General features: G+C 41.8%; 2 protein-coding genes across 6 annotated transcripts in view; one reads left to right on the plus strand and one right to left on the minus strand.

The window, feature by feature from the left end:
* Positions 1 to 663: 663 nt before the first annotated feature.
* On the plus strand, positions 664 to 8,502 carry Pgrmc1 (progesterone receptor membrane component 1). Its single transcript, XM_008843958.3, has 3 exons — positions 664 to 1,078; positions 4,654 to 4,809; positions 7,291 to 8,502. Exons 1-3 carry the CDS (start codon positions 751 to 753, stop codon positions 7,392 to 7,394), a joined length of 588 nt encoding a protein of 195 aa, XP_008842180.1. The 5' UTR covers positions 664 to 750; the 3' UTR covers positions 7,395 to 8,502.
* Positions 8,503 to 11,519: 3,017 nt separating this feature from the next.
* LOC103742847 (A-kinase anchor protein 17B) overlaps positions 11,520 to 19,156 on the minus strand; it is a 224,411-nt gene continuing 216,774 nt past the window's right edge. For 3 of the 5 annotated variants that reach the window (XM_029568940.1, XM_029568942.1, XM_029568937.1), the window contains exons 6-8: positions 18,089 to 18,356; positions 17,688 to 17,753; positions 11,520 to 15,711 (exon numbers count right to left, since the gene is read on the minus strand). In XM_029568940.1, the coding sequence (XP_029424800.1) occupies positions 14,107 to 15,711; positions 17,688 to 17,753; positions 18,089 to 18,356 (1,939 nt within the window). In that variant the 3' untranslated portion in view covers positions 11,520 to 14,106. The remainder of the gene's footprint in view (positions 15,712 to 17,687; positions 17,754 to 18,088; positions 18,357 to 19,156) is intronic. The other 2 variants (XM_008843981.3, XM_008843972.3) reach the window with 2 other exon arrangements.

The raw sequence follows: 19,156 nt of genomic DNA on the forward strand, positions 1-19,156 counted from the left end.
TAAATTGGGCGATTTGAGCCCCAGATCTTGAGAGTTGACAAGCCTGTGACCTGACTGGCTGTCCCCAGAGTGTCAGCCCCACAGTGCTTAGTGGAAGAACTGAGGAAGGAACATTTCTAAATGGATGTTCTCAAGGTGAAAACAAGTGGTGTAGGTCTTTAAGGTGCAGAATAATTACAAGCTATGCTTTTTTGTGTATCCTAAGAGCGCTTCCTGGTCCTGGGGAATGCCCTCAGGAAGGAGTATGAAGGGTTTTGTATTAGGGGTGAGAAAGAGCCATAGCAAGCTAAACAGTCTGGTTCGGACAGACATCATGTGCTGGAAGGGGCCTCAGCTAGAGGTCTTCAAAAGCAAGGCTGGTGTCCAGAGCTGCGCATTGTGACGTGGTCAGCAAGACTTTATTGCGAGGATGCCTAGAGACAGAGGTGAGGGCCCAGCAGGTAGAAGGGAGAGGCGGCCTTGGTCTTCGTTCTGTGGCCAGGGAGACCAAAGCTGCGGGGGGAGGGGAGACAAAAATCTCCTGACTACGTGGGGGGCCCCAGCCATAGCCCTGGCAGCCAGAGAACGGCCGGTACTTAGGTGGCCGAGAGGGGCGGGGCTTGGAGGCTCCGCCCCTCTCTGCCCCGCCCCCTCAGTTGGCTGGTCTTCCTCCGCCTCTGAGCTCTGCGCGCCAGTGTTCGTTGAGAGGAAGGAGAAAGCAGCGAGTTCCGGAGCCCTGCCTAGCCCGGCCCAACCTTTGCTCCAGAGATCATGGCTGCCGAGGATGTGGTGGCGACCGGGGCCGACCCGAGCGAGCTGGAAGGCGGTGGGCTGCTGCAGGAGATCTTCACGTCTCCGCTCAACCTGCTGCTGCTCGGCCTTTGTATCTTCCTGCTGTACAAGATCGTGCGCGGGGACCAGCCTGGGGCCGGCGGCGACAACGACGACGATGAGCCGCCCCCACTGCCCCGCCTCAAGCGGCGAGATTTCACCCCGGCCGAGCTGAGGCGTTTCGATGGCGTCCAGGACCCGCGTATACTTATGGCCATCAATGGCAAGGTGTTCGACGTGACCAAAGGCCGCAAGTTCTATGGGCCGGGTACGGAGGCCGGCGAGGGGGCCTGGAGACAAAAGAGGGGGCCAGGGAGTGGAGCAAGGCCAGGGGAGGCCGAGGCGAGCGGGGCGCCCCTCAGGGGAAGAAGGGAGGGAGGGCAGCCCTGGAGGTGGGCGGTTGCAGGAGGGCCGCTCCCTCGGTAGCGGAGGAGAGGTGTTCTCCAGGAGCTGTGGGCCAGGGTCCCAGATGGGGGTAGCCGAAGGAGGCTGAGGCATGGAGGCCGGCGGGGGCCGGGAGCGGGGAGGGACGGACGCGGAGACTGCAAGATTCAAAGGCCTGGGGCATAGGAAGTTCTCGAAGGTGACAGGGTTCCTGGTAAAGGTGGGACTCGGGTTCGAGAAAATGAAATGAAGGTGTCTCAAGAGAGGCCCAGACTCTGAGAAGACGCGGAAGCCTATGACGCCAGGAGAAGCCATGCTGGAATGTAAGGGTGTGGGGAGAAAGAAAGCAAAGAAGGGGATTAGCATCAGGTAGGAGCATTGTGCCTGGCTGAGAGAGAGAGAGAGAGAGAGAGAGAGAGAGAGAGAGAGAGAGAGAGAGAGAGAGTGTGTGTGTGTGTGTGCCTGGCTGAGAGTGAGGGTGTGTGTGTGTGTGTGTATAAACTGGATGCGCGCAGTGCTTGTGTCCGCCGTATATGGTTTGTGTGGTGAGGGGGAGGCGTGCTTGGAATATGGCATGCGTCAGGTATGTGTGTGGCATGTGTTTGGTATTTGTATGTGTGTGCTATGGAAGGCGAACAAGGATCTGTAGACGGAAGGGGACTGGTTGAGGATGCCTTAAAGGCAGAATGGTGGACAATGGTAATGTGGTGAACTGATTAGTAATACCATATTTAGTGTATGGGGGAGGGAGGACAGAAAAGCCAAAAAAGATAAACTTAACAAAATAAAAATTAGTAAAACTGAAGGGCGGATCTCCAGAAACAATAGGGGTAAGGCTATGAGGGCTGTAGGGAGGGGGGATTTCAGGAAAAGCCAGCCAGAGGCAAAATGAGGAATGGATGGATGACTGCCGAGTTGTTGGAAAGGAGCAGGTTTGAAAGGATCCTTAAGAGATGAGGTTTTTCCAAACTGGATTGCCTGTCACAATCACCTGATGCTTGGGAAACATGCAGATTCCTGGCCTAATCAACCATAGAAACAGATGCATCTCTGGGGAAGGAAGGAGGCCCAGGAATGCGCATTTTAATACTCTCTTGTAAACAAATTTGAGAATCAGCCAGATTTGGAAAGTCCTTCTTTCTAGAATATAATATTTGGAGAGGAGGAAGAGATTTTACCTCCCAATATGGATTCCTCTAAGCACTGGGAACTGAGGGGGTGTGTTCACGTGCTCATTCATCCGAGAGAGGGAAGAATAACTAACAGTAATCCAAACCAGGCATACCTGCTTCTTCCTTAACTCTTCAGAATCCTGCTAATCAAAATCAGATGTGCAAAGGTTGTTAAGGAACTCTCACACTTCATTTTTGCTTTTGGACATTTTAGAAAACCTCTTTTCTGTAGGCCTATAACTGCAAAATTTTTTGAAAACCACATTATTACCTGTCATTGTAGTAGCACATTATCAATAAACAATTGTGTAGATACCTGTAATTACTGAGCTAAACCATAAAGTAGTCAGAACATGTGCAGGGGGCATCCTCATATGGTTGTAATTTGCAAAGTCATCAGGAGGAATGCTGTTATGTGCACAGAGCACACTTGGAAGTCAAGCAATCTTCCTTCAAAACCCAGGTTGGTTGTAGTTTGCAAAGTCATTGTGAGGAACATCAGTGTGTGCACAAAACACAGCTCAGCGTTAATCTACACACTGGCCTAGCTGTGGTCACTCACCACCTGTGTGACCTGCTTCAATGTGTTGCTCTCTCAGGACCTTAGTTTTCACCCTAGGGAAAAAGAAAAAAGGAAGCGTGGCCCAGTATGAGATCTCCAAGTCTTTCCTCTATCAAGTGGGCCGGTGAACAGTGATAACATCATAATGGAAATATTTGCTGTTACAGAGCACTCCCCCAAATTATTCATTCCAATGCCTGATACTCCATGCAGAGCACTGTTGGAGGTGCTAGGAATGCAGCAGTGAGCAGAACACATCTCTGCTTACAGAACATCTAGTGACTGTGTTTTGCGGTAAACAAAATACATACTTCAGAGACTTTGAATGTTTTCCCTAGATCTTGTTTAAGTATGCTGTGAGGTTTGCTAGGTAAGGAAAAGACCAAAGACAATAACTTCTAAAATGGTGAATTCCAAACTAAAATCATTTGCCTGTTTTTGGGCATCAGGTACATTTCTACTAGCATATACATTTATGAAAAACGTGGAAAGTTGGGGTTTTTTTCAAACGGAGCTGCAGAATGTTTGTCTAGAATGTACAAAGCCCCAGCACTGCCAAAAAATTGATCATAAAATCATCTGATATGTAAAAAAAGAATAATTTGGTGGATTAAGGTTTCAAGTGACCATACCAAATGAAATATGATTCATTCTCCTACTTGGAATAGTGGTTTTAATGTCAGGGTTGCTAGCCAGCCTACTTTTGGGAACACAAAACATTGTTTAAAGTACACTGACTTCTTTGACTTGCACAATATTTAAAGAAGTCCAAATATCCACTTTTAAGTGCATACAGAATGAGCCATTGCTCTCAGGTAAGAGTTCAGTATGCTGCTTTACATAATAGTATTCTCCAGGTATTATAGGATTATTTGGGGACACTGACTCAGCTGGTTTTCCATGAAAATTTTAGTATTTTCACAATCTTTAAGCTTATCAAAAACAGTAACAAAACTGATTTCCTTTGTGTTAGCTCTTATTTGTTGACATTGAAGGTTGTGTAATGTGTGGATAAATTTTGAGCCACTGATACTCTCCACTTAGGGTTTCAGTCTTACAATGAAAGATCATTAAAACATCAGAATACACTGGTAAGGGAATGTTTCCATTTACACGTTAGTGGTTAAAAAACCATAACTTTCACTGCCTTGGCCCAAGTATCTAGAATAGAGGAACCTAGGAGTACAAAGTCCTGAAGTTGAATTCTAACCCATGAACTGTATTATCAGTCCCTACCAACACCACCCCCAAAGAATCATGTATTATATTAGCTATTTGCAAGTTACAGGAAATTCAAAGTGCTACACATTTTGATGTAGGTTTACTTCTTTAATAACAGTCTTTCAGTATCCATTGCATAATGGTCAAAAAGTGTCAGAATCACAGAATAGAATTTGAATCTGATCTAGACGCACACCAAAGAGCACTTGGAAAACACAGATTAGACTCGATAGGCCTTCAAAAAAATTAAAGACAATAATAGAAGACATGAAGTTATGGGGGTGGTAAGTTGGGGGTGGAGGGGGTCTGAATATGATCAAAATACATTGTATGAAATTCTCAAATCAGTAAAATATATTAAAAGAAGTTTTTTGAAAGAACGGAATTTGAAGTCTAAGAGGGATCCTCAATGTGGAGAGTAAGGAAGCCATCTTCTGTATATGAACCACAGAGAAATGTATTACCTAATGAAGACTCTGTCTTTGGTTTCATTTATTTTTAAAGAGGGACCATATGGGGTCTTTGCTGGAAGAGATGCATCCAGGGGCCTTGCCACATTTTGCCTGGACAAAGAAGCACTGAAGGATGAGTATGATGACCTTTCTGACCTCACTCCTGCCCAACAGGAGACCCTGAGTGACTGGGACTCTCAGTTCACTTGTAAGCATTTCTTTCTATTTTTCCTAGATCAAATTTCTACGAGTAATGGGAATTCATGATCGAATAATAGTTATTACTAAGCAGCCTGAAACTTGGGTGCATTTTGATGGACTCCTGAATCTGGGAAGGATCAAGTTTATGGCTTAAAGTAATTGTAGCAGTGCTGAGTCACTTGTTATGATTGCATGCCAATTTTTAGCTTGTCCTCTACAGAAACTTGTGTTTCTGTTTTTGCATCAAGGTATAGATTCCATACTAGCATTTGGGTATGTCCAAAGGACAGTGGCCCTAATGGCTACAGAAAGAGGGATTTTCATAAGCCCTCTCTTCTAGAGCTTGCTGTTTAAAAGCAGCCCACATCTCTGTTGAATGGGAGACATGTTTTGCAAGGCAGCTTTTCACTGAATCTGTTTTAGTCTAACTATAGGCCTCATCTACAAATGCTGCTTATAATCTGCCCGGCAACAATGGTGTCAGCATTTTGTTTTTAAGTAAGAAAAAGACCCTTGTTTCAGGTTTATGCTGTGTATGAGGCTCAGGACTTTGAAGTGGGGTATAAATGAGGGATTAAATTCAAATCATAAGAATTGAGGAATTGGCTTCTGTCAAACCTAAATCCCAAGGGTTTAATTATCATGTTAGCAGTATTTCACTGCCACAGATTTGAATACTAATCTTCTAGATTTTATGAAAAGTATGTGAACTACCATGATTATTATTTTCAGGAAGATTTTGAGTATCAAGGAGAAGCTTTCTATTTACTGTTCTCTATAATCAGTTAAATATTACATGCTCTTTTGGCTATATCTATTTTCTTCAAAGTGAGTGGCCTGAGAGAATTCTTGGCTAATAATTAGCCAGATGTGACCCTATCATTTGAGATTGGATCTTAAGCACAACAGATATAGCTTTGAAATCTAGAGGCAAATCTTTGTACTTTGAAAACATAATTCAGCTGTCTAACTTAGTCACTAATATTTGCATTTGTAATGGTGGTCCTCTATGTGAAACTCATGACTTATAACTGATCATTCACAAAGCTCTATTGTCTAGGGCTCTCCTGCAACAGTTGGGAGAAGAGTGAGTTTTTTATGCACCCCCCCCACCTAAGTCTAGTCTCAAATCCTGTTGTAACACTTAGCTACACTCAAAGCTATTCTGAATTCCCCTTTAGGCAGGTTCCCCAGGTGCCACTCAGCTTTTATTTGACTTGCATAGGCCCAGGCTCCCGCAGAACCTTTATACTATGTTCAAATAGGGAAGTTCCTGTTGTTCCCAATGATGATTTCACACAAAAGCAGCTCTGGTTACCTGGTCAGACAGGTTGGTTACTACTCTCATTCTTACCCTTATCAGAAAGGAAACTTAGTCTTCTTGGTTTCTGACAGTGAGTTTGTACATTTACCCTGTATTCATTTGGTAATGATAATGTGGAGGTTGCTGATTTTTATTTCATTCCTAAACCTCTTGACTCCCAACATCTGTAGTCCTCTCCTGACCATCTGCCTTTTCCGTTAATTACACATAGCTCTGTCTCTTGCTGTCCTATGCATATACTTGACCATTATTCTGTCTCACCACTGTCTGACAAACTCCAAGTTGCCCCTGAGCACTGCTTCATACCTCCATTCCTGCTTACTCCCTATAGTAACCTATCTACAACTGGACTGAACTCTCAAAGATCCCCAGGGATGTACTTCTTGCCAGTACTAACCTCACATCTCTGGTCCTTGTTGTTGCCACTTTGTTAATGGATGTTTCTAGTTTTCTTTGAAATTAACTCATATTTCCCCGCTTTAATTCCTGTAGATATCATCCTACTACTGGCTCTGGTTCCTTCACATCTGCCTCTGCATACCAGCATCCCAGTCACCCTGGTCACCTTTTCTTACTGAAGTCTGCCCTATATATCTCAGTAATAATACCACCAGAGGACTGTTTTTTGCTGTGTCATTCTTTCTCTTATAAACCTTCAGTACCTTTGCCACCTATGTGAAGTTCAGATTCCTCAGCCTGGCTTTTCAGGTCTTTCATAATATTTCGCCACAGTGATTAACCAAATATATCTCCTACTACTTCCAAATGCCAATTCTCCTGATGGCATGTTCTTACTATTTCCCATATATGCCTAGTCTTGCCCATGTACCTTTGAACATGGTATTTCCATCTTTCTGGAAATGTCTCTAACCAAGATCCTTCCATACATTTTCCAAGCATATCCTTTTCCCGTGAAGTGCTATGCAACCCCTCTCATTCATAGTGAGGTCTTTATTCTTCTAAATCGGTTTTGTATCTCTGTCTTTTGAATAAAACTGATTCCATGTTGGCAGGACTGTGGTGTGATCCTTTTCTAGCCTTCAAGAAGCCTACCACATTGCTGAGTATATTGTGTGGACCTCTCACAAATGCTTTAAAATGAAATGTAGTGATTTTTTTTGTAAAACATGAGAACAACCATTTGTGTTTTCTCTCTACCTCCAGTCAAGTACCATCATGTGGGCAAACTGCTGAAGGAAGGGGAGGAACCTACTGTGTACTCAGATGATGAAGAACCAAAGGATGAGACTGCTCGGAAGAATGATTAAAGCATTTGGTGAAGCATATCTATTTTTGTATTTTGCAGAATCATTTGTAACCTTCCAGTCTGTCTTTAAAACGTGGTGATTTCGATATTTAGAAGTTTTGAACTTGCTGTAAATTTTTTAATTGATATCACTAGTGACACTGGTAAATTTAACTTCTGTCTTAGAATGCATGATACGTTTGTGTGTCACAAACCCAGAAAGTGAACTGCAGTGCTATAATGCAAATGTCAGTACTGTTTTTCTTCTATCTGTAGTTAGACCAAGATGAATTTCAATTTGATTTTCCTGAGAGATAGGTAAGACTTCATTATCTCCCCAAACTGATAAAAATTATAAGAATGAAGTAGCACCTTTTAGCCTCAGTGTTCTCTAAAAACAAGCCCATTTTACTCAATTTGGTTTTATATACCTCTAAAGCAAATCTGCAGTGTTCCAAAGGCTTGGTATTGATTAAAGAGAGCTATCCAGTAACAAAATGAAAATTCAATACTGGACGCAGTTGGCGCAAACATATTTACTATGGTTCTGGACTGCTCTATTGTCCTTGTCCTGACCTGGACAGACACACTCTAATCAACACAGTGATCTATAATTAGAGTGGAAAAAGAATCTGAACGTTCAAAATAGAGCTTTGGAAAAATTTTAATGAACACATAAAGATCATAGACTGGCTTCCCAATTCTGGCTATGTGGTTGTCTGACCAAATGTAAAATTCAGGAGGGACATACAGGGAAGGAACAGGTGTGTGCTAGCCTTCATCATCACCCCTGAAAAATGAGAAAACACCATAAAAACACTATGTGACACTAGCCAAGTGATGTTTAAAGGAGAATATATTCCTAAGGTATCCTGTCTCTGCGAAAGTAGTAGTCAAGTGTCTAGGTGTTGGATAATACTCTTGGTTAATGCTAAACCTAGCTTAAGTAGACTCTACAGTTGTATAAATTTGTAAAAGTATTACATGAACAAATAGTGAGGTTTCGAACTCTTGTAATTGTAGTTAAATAGTCGTTGTATTTTCTTGTGAGCTGTATTTAATGGTTTTAGCTCAAATCGGGGAAAAAAATGAAGTACTTGGAGCAGTTAATAAAATGGTTTTACCCAGTATAGTGTGTCTGGCTTGTTTTAATTGTTTCAACCTAAGAACCAGAGGATGGGGCAGAGTGCTGCGAAACGCTGTCTTATGGACATGGCCTGGCTACTGCACTCATGAATTCAGAGCAGCTGTGGTAACCTGCACAAGATGTAGCTAGTCAAAATGGCAACAGGGATGGGGAGGGGCTCATGAGGCACCACTCCTAGCTGAGGAGCTGTTGGCAGTTGATGGCAGCTGACAGAGGAATAGTCATTTTTCTTTGGAGGTCCGGCTACTAGTAGGCTACCCATTCTCCAATGGATGACCTCACACCCATGTACATATGGGCAGTACTAATTGAATGCAGTGGGATTTAAAAAAAAAAAGACGTGAAGTTGAGGGGCTGGAGAGATGGCTCCAGTGGTTAAGATCAGTGGCTGTTCTTGCAGAAAACCCGGGTCCAAATCCCAGCACCCACATGGCAGCTAACAGCTGTCCTTAACTCCAATTCCAGGGGATCCAACAGCCTCTTCTGTCCTCCATGGGTATTGCACAACATGGGTGCACTTACCTACATGCAGGCAATGCACGCATACACAAAAAATAATAAAATAATTTTTGGAAATATGGGAGGCAGCGGCAGGTGGATCTTTGAGTTCGAGGCCAGCCTGGTCTACGTAGTGAGTACCAGGACAGCTGGGGTTACAGGGAGACCCTGTCTCAAGACCAAAAAAAAATTTTTTTTAAAAAAAAGGACATGAAGTTGAGGGGTGACATGCTGCCTGGAGTTCTTGGGAAGTTGGGGGATGGTTATGATCACAATACATTGTATACATGCATAAAATTCTCATAGAATTTTTTTTAGTGATTAAAAAATGAAATCAAATTTAGTCATAGGAAGAAGCATGTGATCTCAGTACTTGTAAGCTGGAGGCAATAGGATCATAAGTTCAAGGCCAGCCTGAGCTATGTAACAAAGAGCAGGGAGGGAGGAAGGAAGGAAACAAGTTGAGAAATAGTGAATTGAACTGCTACTTCGTGACTTTTTTGCCTCTGAGTCAACTTTCTAAACTGAAGTCAAGGTAAAGCATTGTGGTTACTGAGTGCTACAGAAGTTTAGGGTTGTGGAGGAATATTTGGGTATTTTTTATTTTTCTTAAATATTTTTATTAAATTTTAGAGAATTTCATGCATGCAATGTATACTCATATCCACATACCGTCCTCCTGCTAACTTCCCATATTCACCCCTCACCCCCTCCCAACAATGTGCCATTCTTTTTATAACCTACTAAGTCAGATTTATGCTTTCCACATACTCAAGGGTATGGGGCTATCCAGTGGAGTGTGGTGGACCACAGTGTATTTGTTTTTTATTCAGAACAAGCATCCATATATTCCTTGATGAGCACTTAGAACACAACAAACACTTCAGCTCTAAAGTCCTCAGAGTTTGACACACTCTGCCTTTGTTATGTAATACTTTGAAGCAGTTATTTACTTCATGTACAAATACAGTTAACTATTGAATGATCAAAGACTAATTAAGGTGGGTGGAGGTGGTGCATGCCTTGAATCCCAGCTCTGTAAGATCAAGGTCAGCCTGGTCTACATAGCAAGTTCTAGGCCAGCTGGGGCTACAGGGAGACCCCATCTCAAAAAAAAAGGCCAGTTATGGCCATCTATAAACATTAACACTTCCAACCACAGCTGAGGGTATGAGATGAAATTCCAGAGTCAATTTTGCTACCATTTAATAGCACTGATAAAACTGTCAAGCATGGAAGCCTATACCTATAATCCCAGCACTCAGGAGGCTGAGACAGGAGGATTAGGAGTTCAAAGCCAGCCTGAGCTACAAGTGAGAACCTGTCTCAAAAAACATGTACCATGTGTTTAATCCTTAAACGGAACATCCATATTAACCCACACTATCACCAAGGCTCAGGGAACAGGAATTGGAGGCAGAAAGAATGTGAGAGCTGGAGGATGGGGAGGAGTGCTGTGAAATGCTGTCCTTTGGATGTGAACTCAAAGCAGCTGTGGTTACTATCACAAGACCAAGCTAGACAAATCCTGGTGTAGGTGGGGAAGGTGATGTCCAGGCCCTACCCCTTAATGAAGAGTTGCTGAGGGAGGGAGAATCATTCTTTATATTGAGATTGTGGCCACTCGTAGGCTTCCCATGCGCCAATGGGTGGCTACACATCCATAACATAGGGGCAGCACTAACTGAGCTTAGTGAGTTATCAAAAAAAAAGAAGAAGAAAGAAAAATGAAGTTTGGAGGGGGGAGCATGGAGGAGTTGGAGGGGGGAATAAAGGTATGTATGATCATATATATCTGTATGAACTCAAAAAATTTTTAATGTTAAGATGATTTTAAATCATAGCAGGATTTCAGTTTATCCAATACAAAAAAACAAACTGTTTTGGTTCTGTGAACTCTTGACAGAATCAGCTCCTATGATAAAGGAAAAGGTGCAGACTTCTGGGAACTTGTTCAAATAAACTTACAGCAATGGTGACAGCATGCACAAGACCCATGCAAGCTCAAACCAGACAAAAACCCAGGATAGAACTGGGGAAATGGGCAGGAGGCCCCAATCTTAGCTGAGGAACTACTGGCAGCTGATTACTGCTGGGTGAGGGAGAGTTGGTCTTCTTCAAGGGCATGACGCTAGATATGCTGAACAGGCTCCAGTGGATAAACTCACACCAAGGGACATCTGGGATGCAGGTGAGGGAGGGGCTATGCGAGGGTGCAGATAGTTGAGAGGGTCTAAATATGAATAAATAAGATTACCAGTGTGTAGCATTCAAGACAGTATAATGAACAGTCAATAGCCATTATTGTCACTATTGACAATTTTATTTATATATATGAAAATTAGATATTTCTCTAACAATGCGAATGAACAGAAAGAGCAACATTATGGGAACACATCATACTACAGATAGAAACCCTTCCCCAAGTGGAGTTAACCGCATTTATTTAAAAATTAACATTTTATAGTTCTACAACAAATACATTGATTTGGTTCTGTTTTCAAAATTACTAGGTTATATGGCTTTCTACCTGAGAATTTTAAACAAATGAACAAAAGCGCATTAATAGACTTTTAGCTTTCTCACAGGATTAGCAGCACATACAAGGAAAACACATGAAAACCCCTATTTTAAAAAGTTCAGGGAACTTATTTTTAATAAGACAAAAAGAAGATAATGATAAAATATTCTACACAACTTAATATCACAACAAAGAATCACATTAAGGGAAAAAAGGAGTTACAATTGTTTTAGTTCCATTACATTCTTTACTAAGCCACTGAATGAGAAGCAATGTAAATTATTCTTTTCCTCCTTTAAAGCCTACACCGATGCAAATCTAATATGCATAGCACAGACAGAGAAAAAATCTAGAGTTCAGTAAAACCAGTATTTTCATTTGTAGGCCCCATGAGGGTGTTTAACAAACCAAACAAGACAAAAATGTACTGAAGTGACTTAGCACCAGTTCTATTATAGAAAAAAAAAATTGCACATGCTGCTGAATTCTGCTATTTAATTTTTATATCTTTACTGAGCAAATTGTTTCCATGCCTAAAATCTCTGAAGACAAATTATCAAATGAGGGAATAAATTGAGATTGTTATTTCAAACCTAACAGCTGCTTTCAATTACAAGCCCATATTTTAATGGAATACTATAGGAATAAAATAAGGAGGCAGGTTTTCATTAGGGGACAATAATACCTACTTTCCTGAAAACTGTCTGACAAAATATGAGCTGTTAGTAATGTCAAAGGCTACTTTGGGCAACAGTACTTTGAACATGAATAGTCATTACTAGTCCTCAAAAAAATAAAAATAAAACAAAAAAAAAAGGCACACTTGCCCCATAAGCAATCTTTCAGATTGGACAAGTCAAATCTAGTTTTAACAGTGAAACAACCACCTTGGAAACAGGATTGAACATGAGTCAGCACATAATTTACTTGCTTTTTCTCTTACTAATACACATGGATCTGTTATGGTATGTTCCTTTCAGAACTTGTATGTGTTTAAAACATACCTTTCTTCAAATAGTAATACCCAGTTCAATGAAATAAATGGTGGCTGTTACTTCTGGTAAATCATGAGATTTTATAACCACTTAAGATACCAGGTTGCTCAAGAGGTGGTTTATGGGTACACATTGTGTGACGTGGTTCTAATCAACCACACTGAGTGGCATCCTACCTGCCTCTACCAGCAGAGGTTTTCCTACAGAGCATCAAATTGAGATGGAAATGAAATTATCGTGAAAGTGCTGCCCTTTACTGACTGATTCTACAAATTCCAATCAACTTTTCCTGATGCAGGCAGTCTCTAATTTCACTGATCTTTAATTGCCAGGTCAGGTATACCTTTACTGGGAAAATAAAGGTCATCAACTGCCCTGAGGTCCTGAATCCAGTGTAAGGCAGAATGAGTCGGCCAAGCTTTCTACAGAACATGCACTGCACTAAAGTGGAAGTCTTTAGGAATCTATAAATATCTCAATTTAAAAACATGTTTAAGAAGTCCAAAATGAGTAGGAAAAAAGATAAATTGTTTATTTAACATTGTTTACAAAGTCTGCACATGTATGATTTTTCCACAGCTAAGAAAACTATGGCCTTCTCTTTGAACTCTTCCTAACTCCATGGCATTATTGAGGACTGAGGAGGCACTTTGTTACTGTTTTATAAAAGTCAGTTTGGGGATATTCAGTGACTTTTTACAAACTGATGTCACCCAACCCTGAGTGTGAAAGGATTACAAAGCCTGAAATAGAATACTGTCACAACTTTTCTTCCTAAGTGCCATTGCCGATGCCCCAGGATCTTTCAATATTTCCTTCACAAATCTCCCTGGTTATATAGCTTCAATCCTGGTGCTTTTTTTTTATATGGAAAGATACAGGGTTCATAAAATAAACAACAACAAAAATGCTAAGAGTCCCCTGTCTACCTAACCATCAGAAAACAATCAGCCCCATTTAGATTCTTCTAAAACTTTCTCTATAAAAGGACAACCTTTTGAGTACTGTGAATATATTCATTTCCTTCTGGTGGGTATTCATGAAATTCTAATGTCACGAAGACGTCTCTTATGTTCTAGCTGCTGGATCTGCCTTATTATTCCTAAGTGAAAGTCAGGAAAGTTTGTTACTATACATAGTGCTTCTGACAAATCAAAGAACACGTAAAAGATCTCCATCCATTACTGTCCTCTTTGAAGACAGATGATGCATGATGTTATGACAGCAAAAGTCACAGAAGGCTATCTCAGCCCTTCTTGATGCTAATCTGATTCTTTGCTGGCACCAAATTAAAGCTGTAAAATGAAATTTGTCCTTGGTTCAATGAAGTTTTGCAAGCACATTGTTTTACAAAGTGTCAGGATCTAGAGGTTTATATTTCCAAACTTTACTAACATACCTGCAATCATTTTGACCCATACTTAAAACTTTGGCAAGAGGAAAAAGGCATTGCATTTAATTCTCTTCTAGTTCTTGCTCTGTAGTTGCTAACAACATAGCTGTATTTGGTTTTAAGTCTTTCTTTTTGCAAACTGTTTCTTGTAAATAAGGCTGTTCCTGATCAAAGTGCTCATCAAACCATTTTAAAATACAAGGAGCCAGCGTAGCTGCTTCCCACGTAGCTTCCACACTCAATGTGCCCCTGCCTGTCATGGCCCATATAATAATCATCAGAATCAAGCATGTAATCTTCAGAACTTTCATATCTTTTGAACACTCTGACATCCTGGTTATATTCTGACTTCCAAGGATTCTGTCTTTTTCTGGGGCGATATCCCAAACAGAAAGCTCGATCATGTTTTGGCAGTATTAATGGCATAGGAAAGGATTTACTACCACTCACTCTCCTCTTCTTTCTTGGGACGTTCTCTGGTTCATCACTGGAACTGGTTTCATGGTAGTAGTCTTCTTCAAAGTAGTAGTTAGTGGCTTGTTTTTCCCTGGTTTTGCTTACGCTCTCATCCCTAATGGAACTGTTTTCACCCTCAGGCCATGAACATCTCAGTTCATACATGGACCTCTTACCTGGGGTCCTAACTTTGCGTTTAGAGTATTTTTCCTCGCTGTCCTGTTTCCACTTTGAATACAGGGTCTGCTGCCTTGACCTATGCTTTTGTTTGCAAGTGATGGTTTCATCAGTGTTAAAAGAGCTTCTTTCAGGGGAGCTGTCATATACAGTCACAGATCTCTCTTCCTCCTCCTTTTTTGCAGTAAGAGTTTCACTGAAGCATTCAGAATCACTGCTAATTTCCTCCAAGAAGTCTGTCAATTGCAAATCTGTGTCTGCTGAACTCAAAGGTGAGGAAACTTGACGTTTTCTTGTGTATGGAGAATCTTGGACTTGGTAAGTGTGAGTCTTTTCCAGGGAATGGCTCTCTTCATCAGCTGAGGACAGTAGATCATCAGTTTCACTGGCTGTATCCTTGCAATAAATTTTTAATTTCTTAATAAATTCTTTGGTATAACCAATCTTTCTTCTCTTTTGTGAGTCGTGCTCAGGGTCCTGAGTAGACATCTTTAACCAGTCATGATCTTCAACCTGTTCTTTCCTTCCCAGGTTTTCCATTTCACTCAGACTGGTTGGGCGGCACCTATGTTTTCTCAAATGGATCTGAAATCCATTCCCTTTAGCACAGACAACCCTCTGCCACTGACATGTGCTTGTGATGTGACTTGCTTCTAGGCAGAATCGGGCATTTTCTGGAGTTTGGTAATAGTTCAACAGATAGTTAATAAATTCATCAGTTTCATAGATCTTCGGCTTCTTGCCAAGGTGCATCATGGGTTGTAGAGAAGAGTATGGTTCATTAGAACTTTGGTGGCCTTCTTTTTCAAGAGACTGACCTCGAAGCACTGTAATCTGCAAGGTATTCTCGTCAGAGTCTGGACTGTAATTGCATCCATCAGTCGGGAGTTTTCTGTTTTTCTCTTTTCTCGTTGAGTATCTTACTTCTCTTTCCCCGAGGCAGTGTGAAGATTTCTGTAACTGAGCCCTCGTTCTTTTCTTCATTTTCTGTTTTTGTTTACTCCCTGACTTGGAACCCTGATGTCTTGGCATTTCTTCCTGATGCAGAAGATGTTGAGTGCTTAACTCTTCTTCCTCCAGACATTTCAATGTGGTCCCTGGTGCTTCAAGGTTTGTAATATCAGCCTCCTGTGGGTTACACTGTGTGGATCCCTTCAAAGAAAAAAAGAATAACAATCCCTCATAAAAACCCAAACAGGACCATCTAGATGGCTCACCTTCATTCCCTGAGACCCACATGGTGGAAGGAGAGAACCAGTTCCTACAAGTTGCCCTCCACCTTCCACATGCACAATGTGGCAGGCACCGCCACCCAACTCCCACGCAAAATAAATAAATGTGAAAAAAAGGAAGAAAACCCAAACGGATTAAAAACGTCCCAACACTGAGCTGGTATTGCTCTAAAGAGACCTGGGACAGATCCAAATTAGGAACAATAGTGCACCAAGGAAACAGAAAATGCTAAAACTAAATGTCTTGACCTAATATGAGCTGTTTTTATTAGGTCTGAGTCCATTCTTCTGTCTTGGCTTTTAAAGCACCTAGCTCTTCCACTTGCTCAAAATTGATGAGTTTACTGGTTTAGGTATTATGATAGCTTCAACAGAGACAAAGAGGGATAAGAGGTGCTCTGTGGCATGGGCATGGCCCATGCCTTTAATTCCAGCATGCTGGAGGCAGAGGCAGGCAGATCTCTGTAAGTTCTAGGCCAACCAGGGCTACATAGTGAGACCTTGTCTCAAAAAAATCGGCTGGAAAGATGGCTCAGTGGTTAAGAGCACTGGAGGCTCTTGCAGAGGACCAGAGTTCGAATCCCAGCACCCACATAGCAGCTAGCAATCATCTGTGACTTCAGTTCCAGGGGATCCAATGCCCTCTTCTGATGTCTGAGGGTACTGTATGACATGGTCACTTAGATACATGCAGGCATAACACTCATACACATAAAATAAAAATAAATAAATAAATGTTTAAAAAAGAAAATAATCTGTATTCCTCACAGAAAATCCTAGTACAAGGAAAGACTGACAGGTAAAATGTGTCCACTAGGGCCAACTGGCTTAACAGATAAACTGTCCCTCCATTTTGTATTTCAGGCTCTTCCTATGGAATGCAAGTTGAAGATCTGTCTGAGTTGCTTCACCTGGCCTACCTCATTAAGAAGGAAGACATGGGTGCTGGAGATGCAGCTTAGTGATAGAACACTTGCACAGCATGAGTGAGGTCCTGGGCTCTAACCCCAGCACCTTACAAAGTAAGCAAAGCAAAGCAAAATACCAAGTATCAAATATACCTGTGTCCACGGTTTTGCCTGTGGTCAAGTTCGTGATAAAATCTCTTCTGCCCAGCTACAGAGCAGGGGGAAGTTCTGCCTACACTCCCACACCCAGGAAGGTTTGCCATGTGTTCCCACTGATGTCTATCTGTCACACATCAAGGCACAGTTCCTGCCCATTAACTTACAATCAGTGTAGGTACTAATGAGTTCCAGAATTAGACTCTGCACTCATTTAAAGAGGTAACTTCTATAAAAAGAATAAAGCTTAGCCATCATTGAAGTAAACTAAAAAACAATCCAGCTAGCCTTATTATAAAGGCAAATGTGAGATTGTTTTTCTGAGCCTGCTTTCAGTAAGTTTGGCTGTCTACAGTAATGAGAGAGGCCAAGATGGAAAATAGACATAAAATTCATGTTGCTTAAGAGCAACAGCATTCACTTTGTAAAAAATGACTTTATTTAGTTATTCTTATGTGCATGAGTGTTTTGCCTGCATGTATGTAAATGCACCATATTGTGCAATATCTGCAGAGGTGAGAAGAGGGTGCCAGATTTCCTGCAACTGGAGTTACTGATGGTTGTCAGACACCGCAACGGTGCTATGAACCAAACCTGAGTCCTCTGCAAGAGCAACTAGTGATCTTAACTGCTGAGCCATTTCTCCAGCTCCTCCTCATATTTAGTAACGCTACACGTGGATTTTTAAATTAACACTTTGGGAGCATTTTCTTTTTTCATTCTAAGGCATATATGATTCTGGCTATCTTTAGGAGCTCATAAAGGAAGAGAAATGCCTTCCAGAAATGAAAATCCATGACCAAAGCAATTGTTGAGATAAGAAGTGCCTTACCAGATAGTTCAAGACAAGGCTGATATGAGCTTGACAAGGCCGAAGGTTTTCCCTTTTCATCCAAACCTGTTACAGATTAATAAAGTTAGAAGACTACAGAGGTAACACCCACATCCACTCTTTGCCTTCCCCCTGGCATTTTTCTGTCACATTCATTAGGAACTTAGAAAAGTGGATAAACTAGCTAAACTGTTCTGAGTAATACCATCCTGAAGTTTAGAAACACGAAATGGTGCCACACAAATGTTTTAGAGACTGGTTTTGGAAATTCACAGTTGGGGTTATCCAAGATCAACTAATTTAAAAGAAACCCCTACAAATGCCATAGTCTTCCTGGAGTTGCTTTTTAGCAGGTTTGTGCTTAAATGCAAAGTCTGGGGCTCAGAAAGACTAGTACCTACCAAAACTGAGTAGCAATTGGGAAACAGCCTTACTGAAATTTTCTTCAGGAGTACCCGGAGCAACCGAAGGGCCTCAACCCGCCTCTGAGCCAGCAAGTACTTCCTCTCCTCCCACTCCTCTGAAGAGTCCAGTTCCTGAGGCACCTCAGCTTTGCCTTTCACCTTCTCCTTTCTTTGCCGGTGTTTGTCCCTTTCCTTCAGGGCTCGCCTCCTGTCTCTGGCCTTCTTTTTCTTTTCTTGGGCTTTTCTCATTTCATCTTTTCTTTTTCTGGACAAGGATCAATATAAATCATTCAAACAATATTTATTAGCATTTGATCTCCTTCCATCTCCCACGAGAAAGGACTAATTGTTAAAGCTTCCAGAAACCTATGACTGATAAGCCCAGGAGCTGAAATTGCCAATTCATCATCAAAAATTAAATAACCAGGGTCTGGGGAGACAGCTCAGTCAGTAAAGTGAGTACCCTTAAGCATGAGGCCCTGTGCAAAATTCCCCAGAACCAAATTTAAAAAAAAACTTCTGTGCTGGGAGTGATGGCGCCTGCCTTTAATCCTTGTACTCCAGAGACAGAGGCAGGCAAATCTCTGCAAGTTAAGAGACCAGCCTGGTCTACATAACAAGCTCCAGGCTAGCCAGGGCTACATAGTGAGCCCCTGTCCTGGCACACACAAAAAGACTGAGCATGGTAGCTCGTACTTTGAATCCCAGCACTGGGGATGTGGAGACTGATCCCTGATCCCTGGGGCTTGCTGGGCAATCAGCCTAAACTATTCAGTAAACTGCAGGTCAATGAGAGACCCTGTCTCAGAAAACAGGTGGACTGCAGTTGAGGAATGACACCTGAGGTTGTCCTCTGGCCTCCAGAAGCACATATACCCACACACATGCATCTGCACACATAGACACATACATACACACACAAAAGAACATATACACACAGCCCCTCCCCCAAATCACATAAACATCAGTCAAGGAAAAAGACAATTTTGTTGGGAAAATACAGATGTCTAAAAGAAATCGTACAGAGGGGGAAGGAAGTAAGAGAGGGAAGGAAGAAAGGAAAGA

Source organism: Nannospalax galili, unplaced genomic scaffold (genome assembly GCF_000622305.1).
Source record: "Nannospalax galili isolate Female #2095 unplaced genomic scaffold, S.galili_v1.0 scaffold311, whole genome shotgun sequence".
NCBI lineage: Eukaryota > Metazoa > Chordata > Mammalia > Rodentia > Spalacidae > Nannospalax > Nannospalax galili.